This window comes from Crassostrea angulata, chromosome 8 (assembly GCF_025612915.1).
Source record: "Crassostrea angulata isolate pt1a10 chromosome 8, ASM2561291v2, whole genome shotgun sequence".
Lineage (NCBI taxonomy): Eukaryota > Metazoa > Mollusca > Bivalvia > Ostreida > Ostreidae > Magallana > Magallana angulata.
The window spans coordinates 366,838-389,326 of NC_069118.1; the positions used below are offsets into that span (position 1 = coordinate 366,838).

General features: G+C 34.7%; 1 protein-coding gene across 8 annotated transcripts in view; it reads right to left on the reverse strand.

Moving 5' to 3' along the window:
• Positions 1-22,118, reverse strand: part of LOC128158298 (retinoic acid receptor gamma-like) — a 51,231-nt gene extending 29,113 nt beyond the window's left edge. For 2 of the 8 annotated variants that reach the window (XM_052821078.1, XM_052821076.1), the window contains exons 1-2: positions 22,020-22,118; positions 11,644-11,714 (exon numbers count right to left, since the gene is read on the reverse strand). Coding sequence is in view for 2 of the 8 variants with exons in the window: in XM_052821075.1 (XP_052677035.1) it covers positions 2,883-2,905 (23 nt within the window). In the remaining 6 variants the exon portion in view is untranslated. Of the gene's footprint in view, positions 1-2,882; positions 3,213-3,300; positions 3,521-11,643; positions 11,715-22,019 lie in introns of those variants that run through there. The other 6 variants (XM_052821082.1, XM_052821079.1, XM_052821075.1 and 3 more) reach the window with 4 other exon arrangements.
• Between the last annotated feature and the right edge of the window lie 371 nt (positions 22,119-22,489).

Below are 22,489 nucleotides of genomic sequence, written 5' to 3' on the forward strand. Positions count from 1 at the left end.
TCTCTGTTGTCAAAACAGGAAGTGAAATCTGAGTCATCAAACACAGCATCGATGCCAGGTCAATATTTTCACCAATTCCGTGCAGCTAAGAGGGCCATCCTTGTGTTTACCAAGACCAGTAGGGTCAGACACTGTCTTAAAACTACCTTTGAAAACCTATTCCATCATTTTTTAACAGATTAATTTTCTCTCTAAATTATTGATCTTATGGAATAATTATATATGACCATGTTGGAAACTCCTATTGTGAATGTTTTTGTGTTACATCGCATCTATCTAGCCTAAGGCCTTGTGATAGATATTCATTGTAAGGTTCTCATGGAGAAATATCCTGCTGGTCCAAGAAAAAATGCAGGGAACATCTGTTAAGTGCCACGTGTAAAATTTGGTGAGATGAAGTCTTTGCTTTTAATGCTCAAAATAACTTAACATTCTGACAATCTCATGAGAGGATTGCACTTATATAATTCAATCAGTATCATTTTTCATAGTAAATATACTACATAGCCACAGCTGTGACACAAAAGTTTTGAGATTTTCAATCAAAAATGGAATATTTTATCTAGTATTAGAACCCCATGTGCATAAAGAAGGAATAACATTGCATATTTTGAAATATGTCAAAAACTAGGGAGGACATCATGTTCAATGGTCTGTTTACTTCATGAACCAGGAACCAAGAGCAGCAATGGCGGCCATGCCAGCCTGACGTCAGAGACTACCTTACACTGCTCACAGCGCAGCAGGTGCCATATTATCATTGTCCATTCCACATACAATTGTCAGCCAGTCACAAAGTCAACTTCTAATAATGACACAAAGCTCATGGGTACATTTGTTCTCAGGTTTTCTCTTTTGAGAAGGAGACAGGTACAGTCTTCATCCCTGCATACTGTAGATTCCTAATTAAACGCGAGGAACTAATATCAATCCACGTTAAATCACGAGAAGCCAACTCGCAAATTTTGCTTCTATTTTTCAGACAGATGTTCACTAAAGGAAACTATGATAACAGTTTGGCGTTCACGATTTCATATTCTTGGATTTGATGCAAAACAGTTGAATCAAGAAATTACGTACATGTGAAAAATAAAAAATCTACAGTAATGTCTAACAATGGAAATCCCAGTACTCCACTTCTATTGCTATTAGGATATTCATTATACAACTTGCTTAATCAAGGAAAAGCAATTAAAATGTTATGTTAAGTGAATGATTTGAATTGCTTTTTTCAATATCTTGCACATTTTTTCTACATTTTCCTTTCATTTCTTGCGTAATTCAAAGCACATTATGATGTAAATTATTCCCAGTTCTAAAATGAAACAATAGATACACGGAACATTAACATAATTGACTGAATGGTTTTTGAAAATAAAAAAAATCATTTGTATGCATGATAATGCCGCACTTAACAGCTTTTCATTTTCCTCTTGGGATGATTAAACCTAAATAGCTTAATGCAACTCTAAAACCAATATACATTTTGCAGACTTGAATCGAAATCCTGTGGATTTCACTCCTTTATGAGAGTTCACTTAAAAATGGAGACAACCAGAACTGCCTATGACCAGTCCTATAATAGAGAATAGAATAATAGAGAATAGTCCTCTAGGACTATGCCAGACAACAACCAACAACCAAACTATGCCTGTACAACAACCAATTCACCATCAGTCATATGCGGAGCATTAATTCCAGGGGCTTAAAAAAGAAATAGATAATATTTCATACACACTTGTGATCTAATCTCCCTTCCTCATATTCACTGCCACATGAGGCTTATTACAAAATCGGAGTGTAGAGGCACCGAGGTTTAACATTCCATGCCGGGTTTCCTGGTGCGGTAAAGATTCCTATGGTGAATGAGATATCCCGATACACTCGCTCGAAAGCTATCCCTAAATCATCATAACTTTTGTCTCTGATGCCATAAACACTAGTACCATAAGTTCCTTGGAATCGTGAGTTACGAGGTTTTTTCAGTCAATTTTTTGTCTTTGATTCGACAAGCTTGTGTTCATATATTAAAGTCAAGCAATCTATCATTCTACAGATTTCAGAATCTTTCCTATTTAGTTTTTTTTTCTCTCTGGTATTTCAGTCAAAAAAACTTTAGCCCAAAGTATTAAAAATGATGAATCTGTTTTCAACCCTCATTAAACTTCACTAACGATTAACAGGAGTGCATACCATAACATTAATCTAATTAAATAAATTAATGGAATTCAATTTTATTAACAGTTTACAAATCAATTAATTTTTTTTGCATCTAATGACAAAGAATGAGAATATAACATTTATAGTTTGAAATTCAACGCATAAATTAAACCAATAATTTGCGAGTGTAATTCTGAAGTAAAATACAAATACAGGAAATTCTAAATTGGTAATTTTCAAAAAAAAAAAAAAGGCACAAAATCTGTGATCTCCTTCGTATTTCCAACAATTTCCCTAAACATCAAGTTAATAAATCAAAATTAGGTGAGGTTTTTTCATATAATATTTTTTTCAGTAATATTCCAGTTTTCTGTGCATTTCTACAATTAGCTATTGGTTTGACCATTAAAATCACTACAAACATGTGCACAGGTTTCCTCTGCATCAAGTCCCTGAAGATCATGTTAACCTCTCCAAATTAGCACACAAACTTATAATGTCTTAACAATTCTAAAATTCTTTTTTGTAACAAAAAATATAAATATAAGTCTCGTAAATATTTGTAAGAGAAAAATTATACTCATTCAATTCTGCAATCTTAAAATGGACAGACATTATTTCTGATCATTCCATCAATTTACGGGAAACTTTTCTTCTGACTGAATACCTTAATATGTTAAATTATTCATGCAAGTTAACTAAGATAAAAACAATGTACTAACCTGCAGTTTGAATAAAAACACATTCTTTTAGAAAATTATCTATAATCCATGAAACTTTAGAACAATTGATAACTGATAAAAGTTTATCGCATTAAAATTCATTGACTTCTCCAGCCTTCCTCACACAGATTTCCTAAACGGCAATGTTTATTAATCTATCAATCTATTTTCTTTTTTATATCAAATCCCATGAGAATCTTTCTCCATGTTAAATTTCCTTATCAACATCAAAATACCGTCTGATGAAAATTACACACATCTTATTCCAAAGAGAGATAGAATTGTGAATGACAATTCGCGTTCCCTGCACTGTGCTACGTTGGATCAATGTGGGCGAACGACCTAAACTCCATAGCTGTGAAATATACGGCATACATACGCAACAGCGTACAACAATGTATGGATTCATAAGGCTTACCTGGTATGACCCTTCTCTGTTTACATGAGTTAATCCGACCACCAATTGAAGAATTACAGTCACAAATCCCTGTAAATACACGCTGTCCAGGCAATAATAACTCCCTTAATGTTTATATTCCTCTTAAAAAATAAATAGCCACAATCATCATCGCTTCATTTGGTATTTTTATCACATCCTGTGTGTATTGTGTGTGTTATGGGAAGCCATTTTTTTTTAAACCTAGTTGTTCATTGACCTTGATCCATAAGTTTACTGTAAACAGAACCCCCTCTCTCTCTCTCTCTCTCTCTCTCTCTCTCTCTCTCTCTCTCTCATTTCATACAAATTAAGATTTGTAAAAAAAAATTTTGAAAGGCCTTTCAAGTTCATAATTATTTGAAAGTTTTTTTTCTATTAGTCATTTTTCAAAGAAACATCTTTAATAATAATGATAAAATCATTTTTACTAAGAAAAGATCATTCTGCAATTTAGTTCTGAAACCCTGCAATGGTTGACCCCTATTAAATCTTTTTTTCCATAAACTAATCGATACTGAAAGCTCCATTTTCATGCAGTTTTGGATATTGCTTCATGCATCTTAAAACCTGTCAGAGTTATACAACCCCGTGAGAGCAATAAAAAATATCATAAATGCCGAATGATAGAATTTTTTAGTTTAAAGTTTTCGCAGCAAAAGAGCAGCCAGCGTTTCTACTGATAACGCCACTGACTTCTGAAATCTACGTCTTAGACGAGAGTTTTGGGTCGAGGTCTGCCATTCATCACTGTTATATACTAGTATGTGACCAGACACCTGGACGGTACCTAGGTTCTTAATCATACGATGAAGGCTTACACATAATACAAAACATCTTTCAAACTAATCACTAATTCTGCTTTTTCCATTGTGTCAAATGTTTATCTTTTTTATTCATAACAAATAATCCAAGACAACCCCAGAAAGTTGTTACTTTTTAAAATCAATTAAAAGGGGCAATATCATTTATTAACCACAGGAACACAGATCATGATGATCAAGTTCAAAGGTTAGCAAGGTTTCAGTGACACACAATAACAGCTAGTATTCAAAAGATTAAAAATATTAGATAAAGAGACTGACAAACACACAATAATCTCCCAACCTTCAATCTTGCCAGCGGCTTAAAATAATTGATCATATGCTTTCTGAATCCAGAAACATTACATCTACAAAAACCTAAATGTACTTTATTCTCCCTTCTGATAGTTTCCAGCTTCACAAAACAATGGCGGAGGAATACAAAGGATGCCTGCAACACACACCTTATCACAGAAACCTTACGTCCCAAGCAAAGAAAAACACAAACTTGATCTGGGAATTGAAAACCTAGTCAAAGAACAACATCTTCTCAAAGTTGTATATTTATATGCTAATCAATTTTAATGAGTACAGAAATTTTGATTTAACACATTATTGAAAATCAGCCCCCATAACTTCATATTTTTTTTCTTTTTTTTTTAATATTATTAAGTTCCCTCTGACTTCTTTTTTCCTTAGGCTAATAACAAAACACATCGTTTGAAAATTTTACAGTAAATCAAATGAAAGCTTCTTTTTTACTACCAACAATACAGGTAATGCTACTATAGCAACACGTTTATCAATTGTTATATATTCGACCTCTGATCACCTGTCAGATTGTCCTGTTTTTTTATAACATGGTTTATAATTGATGACTATCCCCGGGACACTTACAGGGGTGGATACGGCTTTCTGACTCAATCAATATTGGACGTCGATTTTTCGGGCATTGGTTCAGTCCCCATTAACAGTCCAGCATTTTACATCTGAATGCACCTTAAGCAGGCAGCCTTAATGCTTTTATATTTTACCTCACAAACTATACAATCGCTACCAAAAAAAAAATCGTATTGATTTTGTGTCGGCCTTTTAAACTTGCGTCATCACCTTATATTCCGCGACCAAGACTCTAAATATGGCGAGATCTGTCGGGGGCTGTGATTATGAGGGCAATGTGACTCCGCACAAAAATAGCTTTTTCTCAGACCAGTCTCTTGGCTAATGTTCATAGTTGTTACCGCTTCAACCCTTCTGTCTCAAACATCGGAAGACTTCACCTTTCTCTCTCTTGATTGCCAATCAATACTGACCCAATTAAACTCATCCACACAGATACACGTAAAACATTTTGATTGATAGCATTTCTTCAATGTTTCTGTCTCGGCTTTGATGTCAAAATAAAACCAGTGACGTACACTGATCATTTTGAGAACCTGAACATGAAAGAATTTCTGTGACACTGTTGATGATATGATAACGACTTCAAACTTAAAACGACTATCGACTATCGATTTTTGCCAAGGTGTAAAACCTTTAGCTCTCCGAGCCTCTCGGAGCTCTGCCGCTCACAGATAATTAACCTCTCCAGACCAGGACAGCGACAGCTTCCCGGTAGCCTGCCGGTCTTTGTATCTTCTCCATCTTTCCGTAGCCCTGATATAAAATTAGACAACAAACACAGGAGGCTGGATTGTCAATGTGGAAACAATATGTCACAGAGTAGAGACAGAGCTGTTATTGGCAAGCTGCTTCGGGGATTATATACCAGGCCTCGAGACTAAAAATTGTGGAGTTTGTGCTAAAGTAAACTCATACTCTATGCAACAAAAAATTATTCTCATCCTCCAAAATCACACTCAAGCTCCAGATTCTTACTTGTACATTAATAAAGGAGATACACTCACAATTATTAGCTTTGTAACCTCCAGGCCATAATCTTATTAGCTGGCTGTTTTGGACAATCACCTCTAACAGTCCCCTATTCCAAACTTTGCAATCAATGATACACATTACTATACAAAACCTGCCATTTATTAAAATCAGAAAGACGTCATAATTTTGATCTGCAGAAATATTTGCATTACATCCATATCATGAAAATTTATGTAAATGATCCACCTACTCTATATATAAATCACCTAAATCAACAAGTTAATTATATCCATGGATGACACTGACCTTGAAGCTTTAGGACGGCCCGCTTCAGGACACTGAAACTCACTGCTTGATGTAACAACTGAGGCCAGGGACCTTTACAAATTATAAATCCTTCAAATCCGACCTTTTTTTGGATACCCTCACTGCATGAAATACATGGAACATAATATACTTATTATTTACTCATGAGCTTTACAATAATCAATCTCTGAGGCTGGTCCTTGACACTAAGACAATCTCACAGCAAAACAGACAGACCAAGGTCCTGAATCCTTACCTAAATATGATCCGAATTAACCATCAGACATAAGACAATCTCACAGCAAAACAGACAGACCAAGGGCCTGAATCCTTACCTATATTTGATCCATTAAGTAGGCTGGATAGTCAATGAATTAACCATCAGACATAAGACAATCTCACAGCAAAACAGACAGACCAAGGGCCTGAATCCTTACCTAAATTTGATCCATTAAGTAGGCTTGACAGTCAATGAATTAACCATCAGACATAAGACAATCTCACAGAAAAACAGACAGACCAAGGGCCTGAATCCTTACCTATATTTGATCCATTAAGTAGGCTAGATAGTCAATGAATTAACCATCAGACATAAGACAATCTCACAGAAAAACAGACAGACCAAGGGCCTGAATCCTTACCTATATTTGATCCATTAAGTAGGCTAGATAGTCAATGAATTAACCATCAGACATAAGACAATCTCACAGAAAAACAGACAGACCAAGGGCCTGAATCCTTACCTATATTTGATCCATTAAGTAGGCTAGATAGTCAATGAATTAACCATCAGACATAAGACAATCTCACAGCAAAACAGAGGGACCAAGGGCCTGAATCCTTACCTATATTTGATCCATTAAGTAGGCTAGATAGTCAATGAATTAACCATCAGACATAAGACAATCTCACAGCAAAACAGAGGGACCAAGGGCCTGAATCCTCACCTAAATTTGATCCATTAAGTAGGCTGGATAGTCAATGAATTAACCATCACATCTGCCAAAATTTCTCAGACTTGATTTATTCAGCTTAAATATTTATCATATATACAGAAAAAAATAATATATTTTACATTTTAAATTTGGGCATTTTCTGATAATTTATATATAGGGCTCTTCATTCAAAGGAGATCAAAACAGTCTACAAATGGCCTCGACCATTGAGCCCTCCTAAACTAGACATTGAAGCTCAGACTACCTCAGTGCATAATGTTACACAACAAAGTGACTTTGACCTCATCAATGACCTTTTAACCTTTGAGCCTCTAGGCTTGGACAAGTCCCCACTGTGTAATATTACACATCCAGGGGTTTGAACTTGTGATCATTAATTTACACAGTAAACAAACAAAGAGATGCCCTCCATGCATAAGGCATTTACTAAGATGTTCCGAGGAACCTCAATAAGGTTTCAATCATAATCCATCCCAATAACGTTATAATGACATAAAATGGAAATAATCAATGGAAATACCGAGTCCAGTTTGGTTCCTGTGGTAAAATTTTGTTAAATTGGAAATAATGAAATGAAATTCCTTTAAGAGAGACAATAAAGTTATCTTTTAATTAAGTGTTAAAGTGGGATAACTAAATGGCATTAACTCTTAAATGGGCCCAAAAACTGGTCCAGGACTACTTAATGGCATTTGAAATCTTTTCATTTTAATGTAATTTGCAAAGTCTGCAACTCAACCGACAAGTGATGCCACCAATTAGAATACTAGCCAAACCACAATCAAATTAGCAGTAAAAGCTTTTGTTGCATAGGTAGAAATTTGTGTGCAGAAAAATTTTACATAGTAAAAAAACCCACATTTCCTCAAAGGTCACCTAGTGCATTTCTCCAGTGAATGATGCGATGTGAATAGAGTTCTATGTAAACAAGAATGTCCCACATTCATCGTAGATAGAACCGTGACCACCGTTAAATTTAACTATTAATATTAATGAGATCCATCACTTCATGATGTAAGACCATAGCTTCGCGAAGTTTCTAAAGATAGCAAATTGTATTGGTTTACCTGAATTAAATTTACATTTATTAAAAAAAAAAGCTAGAATGATTGCTCAAGACTGTGAAGTGATATTCATCATATATAACGATTCCGTTGGCTTGAAATCCATTATAAAACCTGAAAAGAGAGCTAGTGTAAGATTATTTGGTCTCTAATCTTTTCCCTTGACTTGGCTGAGAGGTGCAACCCAAAAACTTATGTCTTTGATTAAAATAAATAGCTATGTTAATGGTATTTTAAGCATAGAGGGTCTAACAGGGAATGGGTGTACAACTGAATATGATATTTTTTGTCATAAAAATAATTCATTAGTAAAGAAAAATTCAAAACATTTTAGATTTGAAATTTGATTATCTTTCTACATTTTTATACAAAGCTCTTCATTGAGAAGGAGATAAATATAGTCTAAAAATGTCCAAAACAATCCTGTCTTCTTAACCATTGCAACTATTTTAGCTGGGACCCCAGGTATTAAACAGCCCATAATTTAGCTCAACAAAAATGTTTAATTAAGTGTTTCTCTAGTGGTTACCTCCAGTATCACTTATGGATTGTCTGATGTTGCACATCCTATCAAGCATATTTCTCTCACACAACTGCTTATGGAGTGTCTGATGTTGCACATCCTATCAAGCATATTTCTCTCACACAACTGATTATAGTCATCCATGACCACAATGGAACACACAGAAATTACAACTTTGAACTGATTTTCAGCTACAGCCTTTAAACCAAATCCTTATAATGTGACTGATTTTAATCTTTAAATTTTACACTTAAAAAATGTATCTACAAATAAATATACTAGCAACTGAAGACTGGATATTAGAGCTATGCCAAGCACTTTATAAATTAACTGTGTAAACTGTTCAGATATAGTTGTCCTTATCATAGATGGAATTCTTTGAGAGTTGAAATGTCTGGGTTGTGTTTTTTGTTTCTTCAAATTTCATAAACACAATTAACTAACCTTCAAATGTTTTTGGTTTTTTTCAAATGGCTTTTTAAAATTCAATTTTTCAAATTATGATACAAATCTGCATATTTATGTGTGATCAATTCCTGTGTATATCCTGTTCAAACAAGTTTCATAATGTTCAAACAATATTCAATGAAATAAATTTGCATTGCATCTTTTATCTAAATCTTAAGCTGGAAAAACTCCGTATTTTTTATTTTTTGTAGATTTTATCGTAAAATATAGATCCAATTTCGATACATGCAATTGACTTCATAAAAACTAGAATCACTTTCCGATCTCCTTTTTATTGGCTACACATGGGCTGTTTTTGTATAATATTTTATGTTTTATAAGCGTGAAAAGAAACGACGATCCTTTTGAGGCGACTGTTTTACGGTTAGTTAATGCGACTGTTATTTACATTGTTTGGTTTGTTCAGTACCGTCACTCGGCTAAACCTAAAGGTTATGTTGCAGGGCCAGGTTACAGTTTACATCTATACCCTACTAACAGGACTACCAGGTCATAAGACTGTACACTAAGTCACTATGTACACAAGGCATACTCCAGTAGACTGGGTTGTAAGTCGCTGCAGTAGACTTTATTTTTTGCCCTGACGGAGTGACATTCATCATGTGTTGCTTACAAGAATTCTGTCATGAATATATTAACCAACTTTTGACATAGTACTCAGGCACTTATTTTGGTCATAGACCTTTTAATCGGGTCCACACGATTACCTCAGATCTTTATTTTCATATGATGGGAATCCATTTTTACCTCTAAACACTTCAGATATACCTTTAAAAAAATCCATGCTTTTAAAGCACACTTCATGATAAAAGTACAAAACAAAAAACACCTGCACATTTCATTTCAGTTTAATCTGAATTAAATAGATACTGTTAATCCCCTAGAATTTCTAGTTTTAAGGATTTTTTTTCTTTTATTTACATGATTTTGATATAAACCCATCACCTAAATATTTACAGGAAATTTTACCTATCGTAAACCAAAGAATTAAGAGAAACCAAGAAACTGATATACAATTATTTCCCAAGATTTTATGGGATATTGTATATTGAGGTATTCCTGGCAACAATTTACACAGTTTTAACACAAGTAGACATAATTTTCATAAATATACAGAAATTTTTTGCTGTTCTTGGAAAATCAAACCCAATCTGGCAGATATATGTGCATTAATTCAAACAAAGAAGTGACTCCTAGACATACACATATTAGTTAATTCTTAAAACATTTAACATATTAGTTTCTGGTAGCTGAAACCATTCCCACAGTCAGCAAACTGAAGATAAACTGTTATATTGGCAAATCCAGAGGCAGAATTGAAATGAGGTCTCCAATACTGTAATAATGAACCTTAAAACCCCCACACCCAGGCAAGATCTCTGCATTAATTATGAATTCTCAATCAACATTTATGAATAATATACAAAGAGTGAAAATTACATTAACAGTATGCACAAATACATGTGTCAATCCCCCCCCCCCCCCCCCCAATTCTACAACCACCCACCATGTCTATTACCACCAATCCCCCCCGAAAATTCTACCAACACCAGCCCTGCAACCCCATCCGCACCCACCACCCCACATTCTATCACCCCCCCCTCCATTCTACCACCACCAGCCCTGCACCCCCCCCCCACATTCTATCACCCCCCCCCCCTCCATTCTTCCTCCACCAACACCAGCCCCCCCCCCCCCCTCCACCACATTCTATCACCCCCCCCCCCCTCCATTCTTCCTCCACCAACACCAGCCCCCCCCCCCTCCACCACATTCTATCATCCCCCCCCCACATTCTATCATCCCCACCCCCCTCCTCCTCCATTCTACCACCACCAATCCTCTCCTTACATCTGTACACTATGTACACTGTGTGACAGCCGGCTTCTAAGCCACTTTATCACTTGTTCTAAGGAAACAGGAAAGACATTTGAGAAGAAGTCATTTCACAGAGACAAATAATTTCTAGACTTGAAGAGTGTTGTTGACATTTCAATCACTTATATACTCCAGTAACAAGAGACCTTCATCTGCCAACAGCCAGATGGTTAGCTATCAAGATAAACTTATAAAGTCAGAGAAAAAGAGCTCCCAAAACTTATAAGAAACCTGTCTTGATGTATTTGATCTTTCTTTGTGTCATTCTAATACAGAAGGTCAAACAAACTTTCTACCCTTGTTCCTCTGCCTGGCATAGTGTGGTCAACAATGAACAGTTTTGTTGGCTTTTTTATGAATGGGAGGGGGGGGGGGGGCAGTAATAGAGGCTGGAAGCCTTTCGTTAATTTCGATACACAATTCTATTATTTGGATAAAAAGGTGTAACATACCTGTTTCTTTAATCTGCCTTTTTTACAATATATGTTCACAACCAAAGTACATTTTGTCAGATTCCAAATTTCTGAAAATTAGAAAAACTTTCATGTTACTAAATCTGAAATGATGCATTTATCATATCACACAACATGGTTAAAATTTATTACTGATTATTATAACAGCCACTCATAAACTAGGCTTTACACATTATAGAAAATTGATTTTTTCCATTATTACACATCCCAAGCTAGAGATTATTAGCACACAGTAATAAATATAAAATGCTATTAATATTTATATAAGCAAAAAAGTCATCTATTAGAAAAAAACCAAAGGAAAATAATCACTTCAACACTATGGCTTGAATTTTACTTTACATAGATTCATTCATTATTATCATCACACTAAAACTTACATCATAATCTGTACACTGTGTCTTATATCTATCATAATCTGTACACTGTCTTACATCTATCACCATCTGTACACTGTGTCTTATATCTATCATCATCTGTACAGTGTCTTACATCCATCATCTGTACACTGTGTCTTACATCTATCACCATCTGTACACTGTGTCTTACATCTATCACCATCTGTACACTGTGTCTTACATCTATCATCTGTACACTGTGTCTTATATCTATCATTATCTGTACACTGTGTCTTATATCTATCATCATCTGTACACTGTGTCCTACATCTATCATCATCTGTACACTGTGTCTTACATCTATCACCATCTGTACACTGTGTCTTATATCTATCATCTGTACACTGTGTCTTACATCTATCATCTGTACACTGTGTCTTACATCTATCATCTGTACACTGTGTCTTATATCTATCATCATCTGTACACTGTGTCCTACATCTATCATCATCTGTACACTGTGTCTTACATCTATCATCATCTGTACACTGTGTCTTACATCTATCATCATCTGTACACTGTGTCTTACATCTATCATCTGTACACTGTGTCTTACATCTATCACCATCTGTACACTGTGTCTTATATCTATCATCTGTACACTGTCTTATATCTATCACCATCTGTACACTGTGTCTTATATCTATCATCTGTACACTGTGTCTTATATCTATCATCATCTGTACACTGTCTTACATCTATCATCATCTGTACACTGTGTCTTACATCTATCATCTGTACACTGTGTCTTATATCTATCACCATCTGTACACTGTGTCTTATATCTATCACCATCTGTACACTGTGTCTTATATCTATCACCATCTGTACACTGTCTTACATCTATCATCATCTGTACACTGTGTCTTATATCTATCACCATCTGTACACTGTGTCTTATATCTATCACCATCTCTACACTGTCTTACATCTATCATCATCTGTACACTATGTCTTACATCTATCATCATCTGTACACTGTGTCTTACATCTATCATCTGTACACTGTGTCTTACATCTATCATCATCTGTACACTGTGTCTTACATCTATCATCTGTACACTGTGTCTTACATCTATCATCTGTACACTGTGTCTTATATCTATCATCATCTGTACACTGTGTCTTATATCTATCACCATCTGTACACTGTGTCTTACATCTATCATCTGTACACTGTGTCTTACATCTATCATCTGTACACTGTGTCTTATATCTATCATCTGTACACTGTGTCTTACATCTATCATCATCTGTACACTGTGTCTTACATCTATCACCATCTGTACACTGTGTATTATATCTATCATCATCTGTACACTGTGTCTTACATCTATCATCATCTGTACACTGTGTCTTACATCTATCATCTGTACACTGTGTCTTACATCTATCATCTGTACACTGTGTCTTACATCTATCATCTGTACACTGTGTCTTATATCTATCACCATCTGTACACTGTGTCTTACATCTATCACCATCTGTACACTGTGTCTTACATCTATCATCATCTGTACACTGTGTCTTATATCTATCACCATCTGTACACTGTGTCTTATATCTATCATCATCTGTACACTGTGTCTTACATCTATCATCATCTGTACACTGTGTCTTATATCTATCACCATCTGTACACTGTGTCTTACATCTATCATCTGTACACTGTGTCTTATATCTATCACCATCTGTACACTGTGTCTTACATCTATCATCATCTGTACACTGTGTCTTACATCTATCATCATCTGTACACTGTGTCTTACATCTATCATCTGTACACTGTGTCTTATATCTATCACCATCTGTACACTGTGTCTTACATCTATCACCATCTGTACACTGTGTCTTACATCTATCATCTGTACACTGTGTCTTATATCTATCATCATCTGTACACTGTGTCTTATATCTATCATCATCTGTACACTGTGTCTTACATCTATCATCATCTGTACACTGTGTCTTATATCTATCACCATCTGTACACTGTGTCTTACATCTATCATCTGTACACTGTGTCTTATATCTATCACCATCTGTACACTGTGTCTTATATCTATCATCATCTGTACACTGTGTCTTACATCTATCATCATCTGTACACTGTGTCTTACATCTATCATCTGTACACTGTGTCTTACATCTATCATCATCTGTACACTGTGTCTTACATCTATCACCATCTGTACACTGTGTCTTATATCTATCACCATCTGTACACTGTGTCTTATATCTATCACCATCTGTACACTGTGTCTTATATCTATCACCATCTGTACACTGTGTCTTATATCTATCACCATCTGTACACTGTGTCTTACATCTATCATCATCTGTACACTGTGTCTTACATCTATCACCATCTGTACACTGTGTCTTACATCTATCATCTGTACACTGTGTCTTACATCTATCATCTGTACACTGTGTCTTATATCTATCACCATCTGTACACTGTGTCTTACATCTATCACCATCTGTACACTGTGTCTTACATCTATCACCATCTGTACACTGTGTCTTACATCTATCACCATCTGTACACTGTGTCTTATATCTATCATCATCTGTACACTGTGTCTTATATCTATCATCATCTGTACACTGTGTCTTACATCTATCATCTGTACACTGTGTCTTACATCTATCATCTGTACACTGTGTCTTACATCTATCACCATCTGTACACTGTGTCTTACATCTATCACCATCTGTACACTGTGTCTTATATCTATCATCATCTGTACACTGTGTCTTACATCTATCACCATCTGTACACTGTGTCTCACATCTATCATCTGTACACTGTGTCTTACATCTATCATCTGTACACTGTGTCTTACATCTATCATCATCTGTACACTGTGTCTTATATCTATCATTATCTGTACACTGTGTCTTACATCTATCATCATCTGTACACTGTGTCTTACATCTATCACCATCTGTACACTGTGTCTTATATCTATCACCATCTGTACACTGTCTTACATCTATCATCATCTGTACACTGTGTCTTATATCTATCACCATCTGTACACTGTGTCTTACATCTATCATCTGTACACTGTGTCTTATATCTATCACCATCTGTACACTGTCTTACATCTATCATCATCTGTACACTGTGTCTTACATCTATCATCTGTACACTGTGTCTTATATCTATCATCATCTGTACACTGTGTCTTACATCTATCATCTGTACTCTGTGTCTTATATCTATCATCATCTGTACACTGTGTCTTACATCTATCATCTGTACTCTGTGTCTTATATCTATCACCATCTGTACACTGTGTCTTATATCTATCATCATCTGTACACTGTGTCTTACATCTATCATCATCTGTACACTGTGTCTTACATCTATCATCTGTACACTGTGTCTTACATCTATCATCATCTGTACACTGTGTCTTACATCTATCATCTGTACTCTGTGTCTTACATCTATCACCATCTGTACACTGTGTCTTATATCTATCATCTGTACACTGTGTCTTACATCTATCATCTGTACACTGTGTCTTACATCTATCACCATCTGTACACTGTGTCTTATATCTATCACCATCTGTACACTGTGTCTTACATCTATCATCTGTACACTGTGTCTTACATCTATCATCTGTACACTGTGTCTTATATCTATCATTATCTGTACACTGTCTTACATCTATCACCATCTGTACACTGTGTCTTACATCTATCATCATCTGTACACTGTGTCTTATATCTATCATCTGTACACTGTGTCTTACATTTATCATCATCTGTACACTGTGTCTTATATCTATCATCATCTGTACACTGTGTCTTACATCTATCATCTGTACACTGTCTTATATCTATCATCGTCTGTACACTGTGTCTTACATCTATCATCATCTGTACACTGTGTCTTACATCTATCATCATCTGTACACTGTGTCTTACATCTATCATCTGTACACTGTGTCTTATATCTATCATCTGTACACTGTGTCTTATATCTATCATCATCTGTACACTGTGTCTTACATCTATCATCATCTGTACACTGTGTCTTATATCTATCATCATCTGTACAGTGTCTTACATCCATCACCATCTGTACACTGTCTTACATCTATCATCATCTGTACACTGTGTCCTACATCTATCATCTGTACACTGTGTCTTACATCTATCACCATCTGTACACTGTGTCTTATATCTATCATCATCTGTACAGTGTCTTACATCCATCACCATCTGTACACTGTCTTACATCTATCATCATCTGTACACTGTGTCTTACATCTATCACCATCTGTACACTGTGTCTTACATCTATCATCTGTACACTGTGTCTTACATCTATCATCATCTGTACACTGTGTCTTACATCTATCACCATCTGTACACTGTGTCTTATATCTATCATCATCTGTACAGTGTCTTACATCCATCACCATCTGTACACTGTCTTACATCTATCATCATCTGTACACTGTGTCTTACATCTATCACCATCTGTACACTGTGTCTTACATCTATCATCTGTACACTGTCTTACATCTATCACCATCTGTACACTGTGTCTTATATCTATCATCATCTGTACAGCGCTTTACATCTATCATCATTTGTACACTGTGTCTTACATCTATCATCTGTACACTGTGACTTACATCTATCACCACCTGTGCACTGTCTTACATCTATCATCTGTACACTGTGTATTACATCTATCATCTGTACACTGTCTTATATCTATCATCTGTACACTGTGTATTACATCTATCATTAACTGTACACTGTGTCTTACATCTATCATTATCTGTACACTGTGTCTTATATCTATCATTATCTGTACACTGTGTCTTATATCTATCATTATCTGTACACTGTGTCTTATATCTATCACCATCTGTACACTGTGTCTTACATCTATCACCATCTGTACACTGTGTCTTACGTCTATCATCATCTGTACACTGTGTCTTATATCTATCATTATCTGTACACTGTGTCTTATATCTATCATCATCTGTACACTGTGTCTTACATCCATCATCATCTGTACACTGTGTCTTATATCTATCATTATCTGTACACTGTCTTACATCTATCACCATCTGTATGCTGTGTTTTACATCCATCATCATCTGTACACTGTCTTACATCTATCACCATCTGTACACTGTGTCTTACATCTATCATCATCTGTACACTGTGTCTTACATCTATCATCATCTGTACACTGTGTCTTATATCTATCATCTGTACACTGTGTCTTACATCTATCATCTGTACACTGTCTTACATCTATCATCATCTGTACACTGTGTCTTACATCTATCACCATCTGTACACTGTGTCTTATATCTATCACCATCTGTACACTGTGTTACATCTATCATCATCTGTACACTGTGTCTTATATCTATCACCATCTGTACACTGTGTCTTACATCTATCATCATCTGTACACTGTGTCTTATATCTATCATCATCTGTACACTGTGTCTTACATCTATCATCTGTACACTGTGTCTTACATCTATCATCTGTACACTGTGTCTTACATCTATCATCTGTACACTGTGTCTTATATCTATCACCATCTGTACACTGTGTCTTACATCTATCATCTGAACACTGTATTATATTTATCATCATCTGTACACTGTGTCTTACATCTATCATCATCTGTACACTGTGTCTTACATCTATCATCTGTACACTGTGTCTTAAATCTATCATCATCTGTACACTGTGTCTTATATCTATCATCATCTGTACACTGTGTCTTACATCTATCATCTGTATACTGTGTCTTATATCTATCATCTGTACACTGTGTCTTACATCTATCATCATCTGTACACTGTGTCTTATATCTATCATCATCTGTACACTGTGTCTTACATCTATCATCATCTGTACACTGTGTCTTACATCTACCATCATCAATACACTGTGTCTTACATCTATCATCATCTGTACACTGTGTCTTACATCTATCATCATCTGTACACTGTGTCTTACATCTATCATCATCTGTACACTGTGTCTTATATCTATCATCATCTGTACACTGTGTCTTAAATCTATCACCATCTGTACACTGTCTTACATCTATCATCATCTGTACACTGTGTCTTATATCTATCACCATCTGTACACTGTGTCTTACATCTATCATCTGTACACTGTGTCTTATATCTATCATCATCTGTACACTGTGTCTTACATCTATCATCTGTACACTGTGTCTTACATCTATCATCATCTGTACACTGTGTCTTATATCTATCATCTGTACACTGTGTCTTACATCTATCACCATCTGTACACTGTGTCTTATATCTATCACCATCTGTACACTGTGTCTTATATCTATCACCATCTGTACACTGTGTCTTACATCTATCATCATCTGTACACTGTGTCTTACATCTATCACCATCTGTACACTGTGTCTTACATCCATCACCATCTGTACACTGAGTCTTACATCTATCATCTGTACACTGTGTCTTACATCTATCATCTGTACACTGTGTCTTATATCTATCACCATCTGTACACTGTGTCTTACATCTATCATCTGTACACTGTGTCTTATATCTATCATCATCTGTACACTGTGTCTTACATCTATCATCATCTGTACACTGTGTCTTACATCTATCATCTGTACACTGTGTCTTAAATCTATCATCATCTGTACACTGTGTCTTATATCTATCATCATCTGTACACTGTGTCTTACATCTATCATCTGTATACTGTGTCTTATATCTATCATCTGTACACTGTGTCTTACATCTATCATCATCTGTACACTGTGTCTTATATCTATCATCATCTGTACACTGTGTCTTACATCTATCATCTGTACACTGTGTCTTACATCTATCATCTGTACACTGTGTCTTACATCTATCATCATCTGTACACTGTGTCTTACATCTATCATCATCTGTACACTGTGTCTTACATCTATCATCATCAATACACTGTGTCTTACATCTATCATCATCTGTACACTGTGTCTTACATCTATCATCATCTGTACACTGTGTCTTATATCTATCATCATCTGTACACTGTGTCTTATATCTATCATCATCTGTACACTGTGTCTTACATCTATCATCTGTACACTGTCTTATATCTATCATCATCTGTACACTGTGACTTAGATCATCACTTACATTACAACAATATCTGTTCATTTTAACAAAAGAATTGCATTTTAACTCAAGTGAGCCGCAGCTTTTATTTGATGACAATTGACTAGAGATAAAATTTGAGACTGTATTTCTTTTGTAGAGACATGCATGTTATGCAACATTATACTTCCAACATCGCGTCACACCAAGGTCATTTGGATTTAAATCCCCCATTTTGAAAACCTTCATACAGAATCACAGAAAAAATACATATGGAACTTATAACTGAATTTTTAAGCTAACTAATTGAATACAATGTCAGACCTTCTTTCTTCATAAAATATTTGTGCATTACAATTATAGATATGTGTTTTTCCACTGAGGTTTAACAAAAAAGTAGAACTATTTTGAGATAATCCTGTTTCTAACAATCAGACTTAATATGTAATTTATACCAATTTTTGACATCATACATTAAGAGGCTCCTTGATCTTTGTCCAAAAAGAACTTTAACATATTTTTCTAAGTCCAAATGATGTCTATATATAATATGTACAGAATAATTGACAGGTGACATTGGGTCTCTGTGGTTATATTTTTGTCAATGACAACAATACCCTTAGCTTAGTTGATAGTTTACAGAAACATTGCTATGCAGAGTGAAGTTTTCTTTATGTTGTACCAATTTGTACTGTGCAATTTTCAATGTGAATTAACAAGAGAAAAAATTTGTATTTATAATTTTTTCTGTTTGATTTTGTAGATTCTCACATTTTCATTAAACACAATTTTGACAAAATCAACGGAGTTGAGTCCAATAACTAATAAATACTGAGTTCTGCTGTATTTTCATTTAAATTTTTAATATTAAACACATAAACCAAATAACTCAATGTTTTCTAGACATCATTCATAAGATTAAGGTAAACAGGATTACAAATGAAAGCCAAATTCTTCTCACATTTTTGAGTAATTCAAATTTAATTACACTCTGTGTAAGTATAGTTCTTGTGTGTCATATTCCTAGGTCTACAAACCTCTAACCTAATATAAAATGCAGATTAATAGGTTTTGAATTTAAGAATATCAATTAAATGTTATAATTTAGCAAAAACTGAAATCATCTTTTGAAACCTACTGGATTATGCCTAAATCAGGATTGATCAAGATTTTAAGAGATTCCCTAGTTGTAAATTACTTTAGATTATGATAAATCAAGCCGTCACTGTTTCGAATATAACCAAAAACTGTGGTCCAATTTGTGGTTTGCTTTTCATTCCAACTTTCCAGAAAAAGGAATTCTTTTAATCAAATACGGGAGTGTGGATGGCTTATGAAGTACAGTAAAACTTGTTTAGCACAAACACAGATATAGCAAAATCTCGGTTGTAGCAAAGCTTTTTTGAGTCCCCGGCAAAATTCTTAACAAATCTTTTCAAAATGTAATGGTTATAATGAATTCGGATAGAACGAATTAACAGATATAGCGAACTGATTTGAGTCCCTTAAAGGTGAATAACAAAAATTAACTCTTTTATAACAAATTTCTTTACAGTTTAAAAAATTTACACTACTAAACATAATAGTTTGAAGGAATTTATTTTCACATAAATTCTTCAATTTACAATCCGATATTTAAAGGTATCAAAGGAATGCATTTTCATTCTAAGCCTCCATTAGCAAAAATTGTCATCTGATAAAAGAAACCATTATATAGTGAATAAATGGCTTTAGTAATTATTACAAATTCGTTATATGGATATAACGAATATAATGAAGTAAATCCATTGGTCCCTCGGACTTCGCCATAAACGAGTTTTACTGCATCATACATGAACACAACAATTACAGTATGGAATTCAGAAAAATGTTTTTACGCCTGTATATTAATAGTCTGCAATGAAAGCACTAACACTTGCTAAAATACAAAAGTAGCATTACTGTCATAAAGAAATTGTTAATTTTATGTACAAAAAAGTCATTAATACAAGTCCTAATAAGAGTAATTATATTTAGTCTTGATGATGAATTCAGTAAAAAAAAAAATAAAGTTTTTAAAGTTCAACTTTGAAATTTATGAAAATAGCAATACCAATAAAACCTGTAACAGTATCAGATGAACTAGAAAACTACAGAACCGCTTATAACAATACTTAAGACAAATTATCCAATCTGACCTATAAAGTAGAATATAAAACACAGTTCACAGTGTATGTGGCAGCAAATGAAATTATTTTGTCTGAATAAGGAATATCAAATAAATGTATACAATCTGTAACTATAGATCATGATTCTCTACTTGTGTTCATCAACATGATTTAACACAAATTGGTGTTATTGTTTGGTCAATTGATAACTTCCACTGCCTTATAGTTTTACTCATCTGGAATTCAATAAAATTCCCTGCATCAATAAAAATATCACAATTTTCACGTGTCTACATAGTGCCTGCCATACCTGACATTCATAGTTCACTGTAGTTGGTAGAGTATACTGCATATTTTTTTTACATTTCAACAAAGACAACCAAAACCCCGATTAAACAACAATTCACCTGACTAATCCCGACAGGGCTGCCGAAGTCGAGTGAGAGACAGTGTAAATTCTCCAATATTAGCCATACGTTGTACAATACGAGGTCAGGGACATTCCTTCATAAACATTCGTCAATTTATTCTCGTGATCGAGCGGTGAGACATGTCTTTTACGTTCCTTTGAGGGGGAAATCACCAAATAGTATCATTAACAAACTGATCTTTACGTTGTCTCTCATTCACACTTCCATAAAACGTCAAAATTTACTTACTTACTAAGTTTCTTGGAGTAAAAACTTCAATATCCGGGCATTTGATTAGTAACCAAAATGGGATCAAGGTGAAGGTCAATAATTACAGTTTTTTGTCCCTAGTTTCGTACCAAATTTGTCCTTTGAATTTTGGAGGAAAATTGCATGCAATATACATCCAGTTTCATATTTCATCATTCTTTTTTGTCTGTAATACAATGTTGAATGAAAATGTGATTGACCCATAGTTTGTTGACACGGGATAGGTGTCAGGAAAATTCGTGCCCTGTAGAAATCGTACCCTGGAGAAATCGTACCCTTATGATGATATCATGGATATTATACTTACAAACATTGGTTAATAATTAGTCATGGACTCGCTGACAATTGCATTTCATTTCATATTTTTTTTCAATCTCGTGCCCCCACCCCCATCTACCCCAAACGGGTAAATCTACGTTTTTAGTTTAGTTAAATATTTTTTTTAAAAG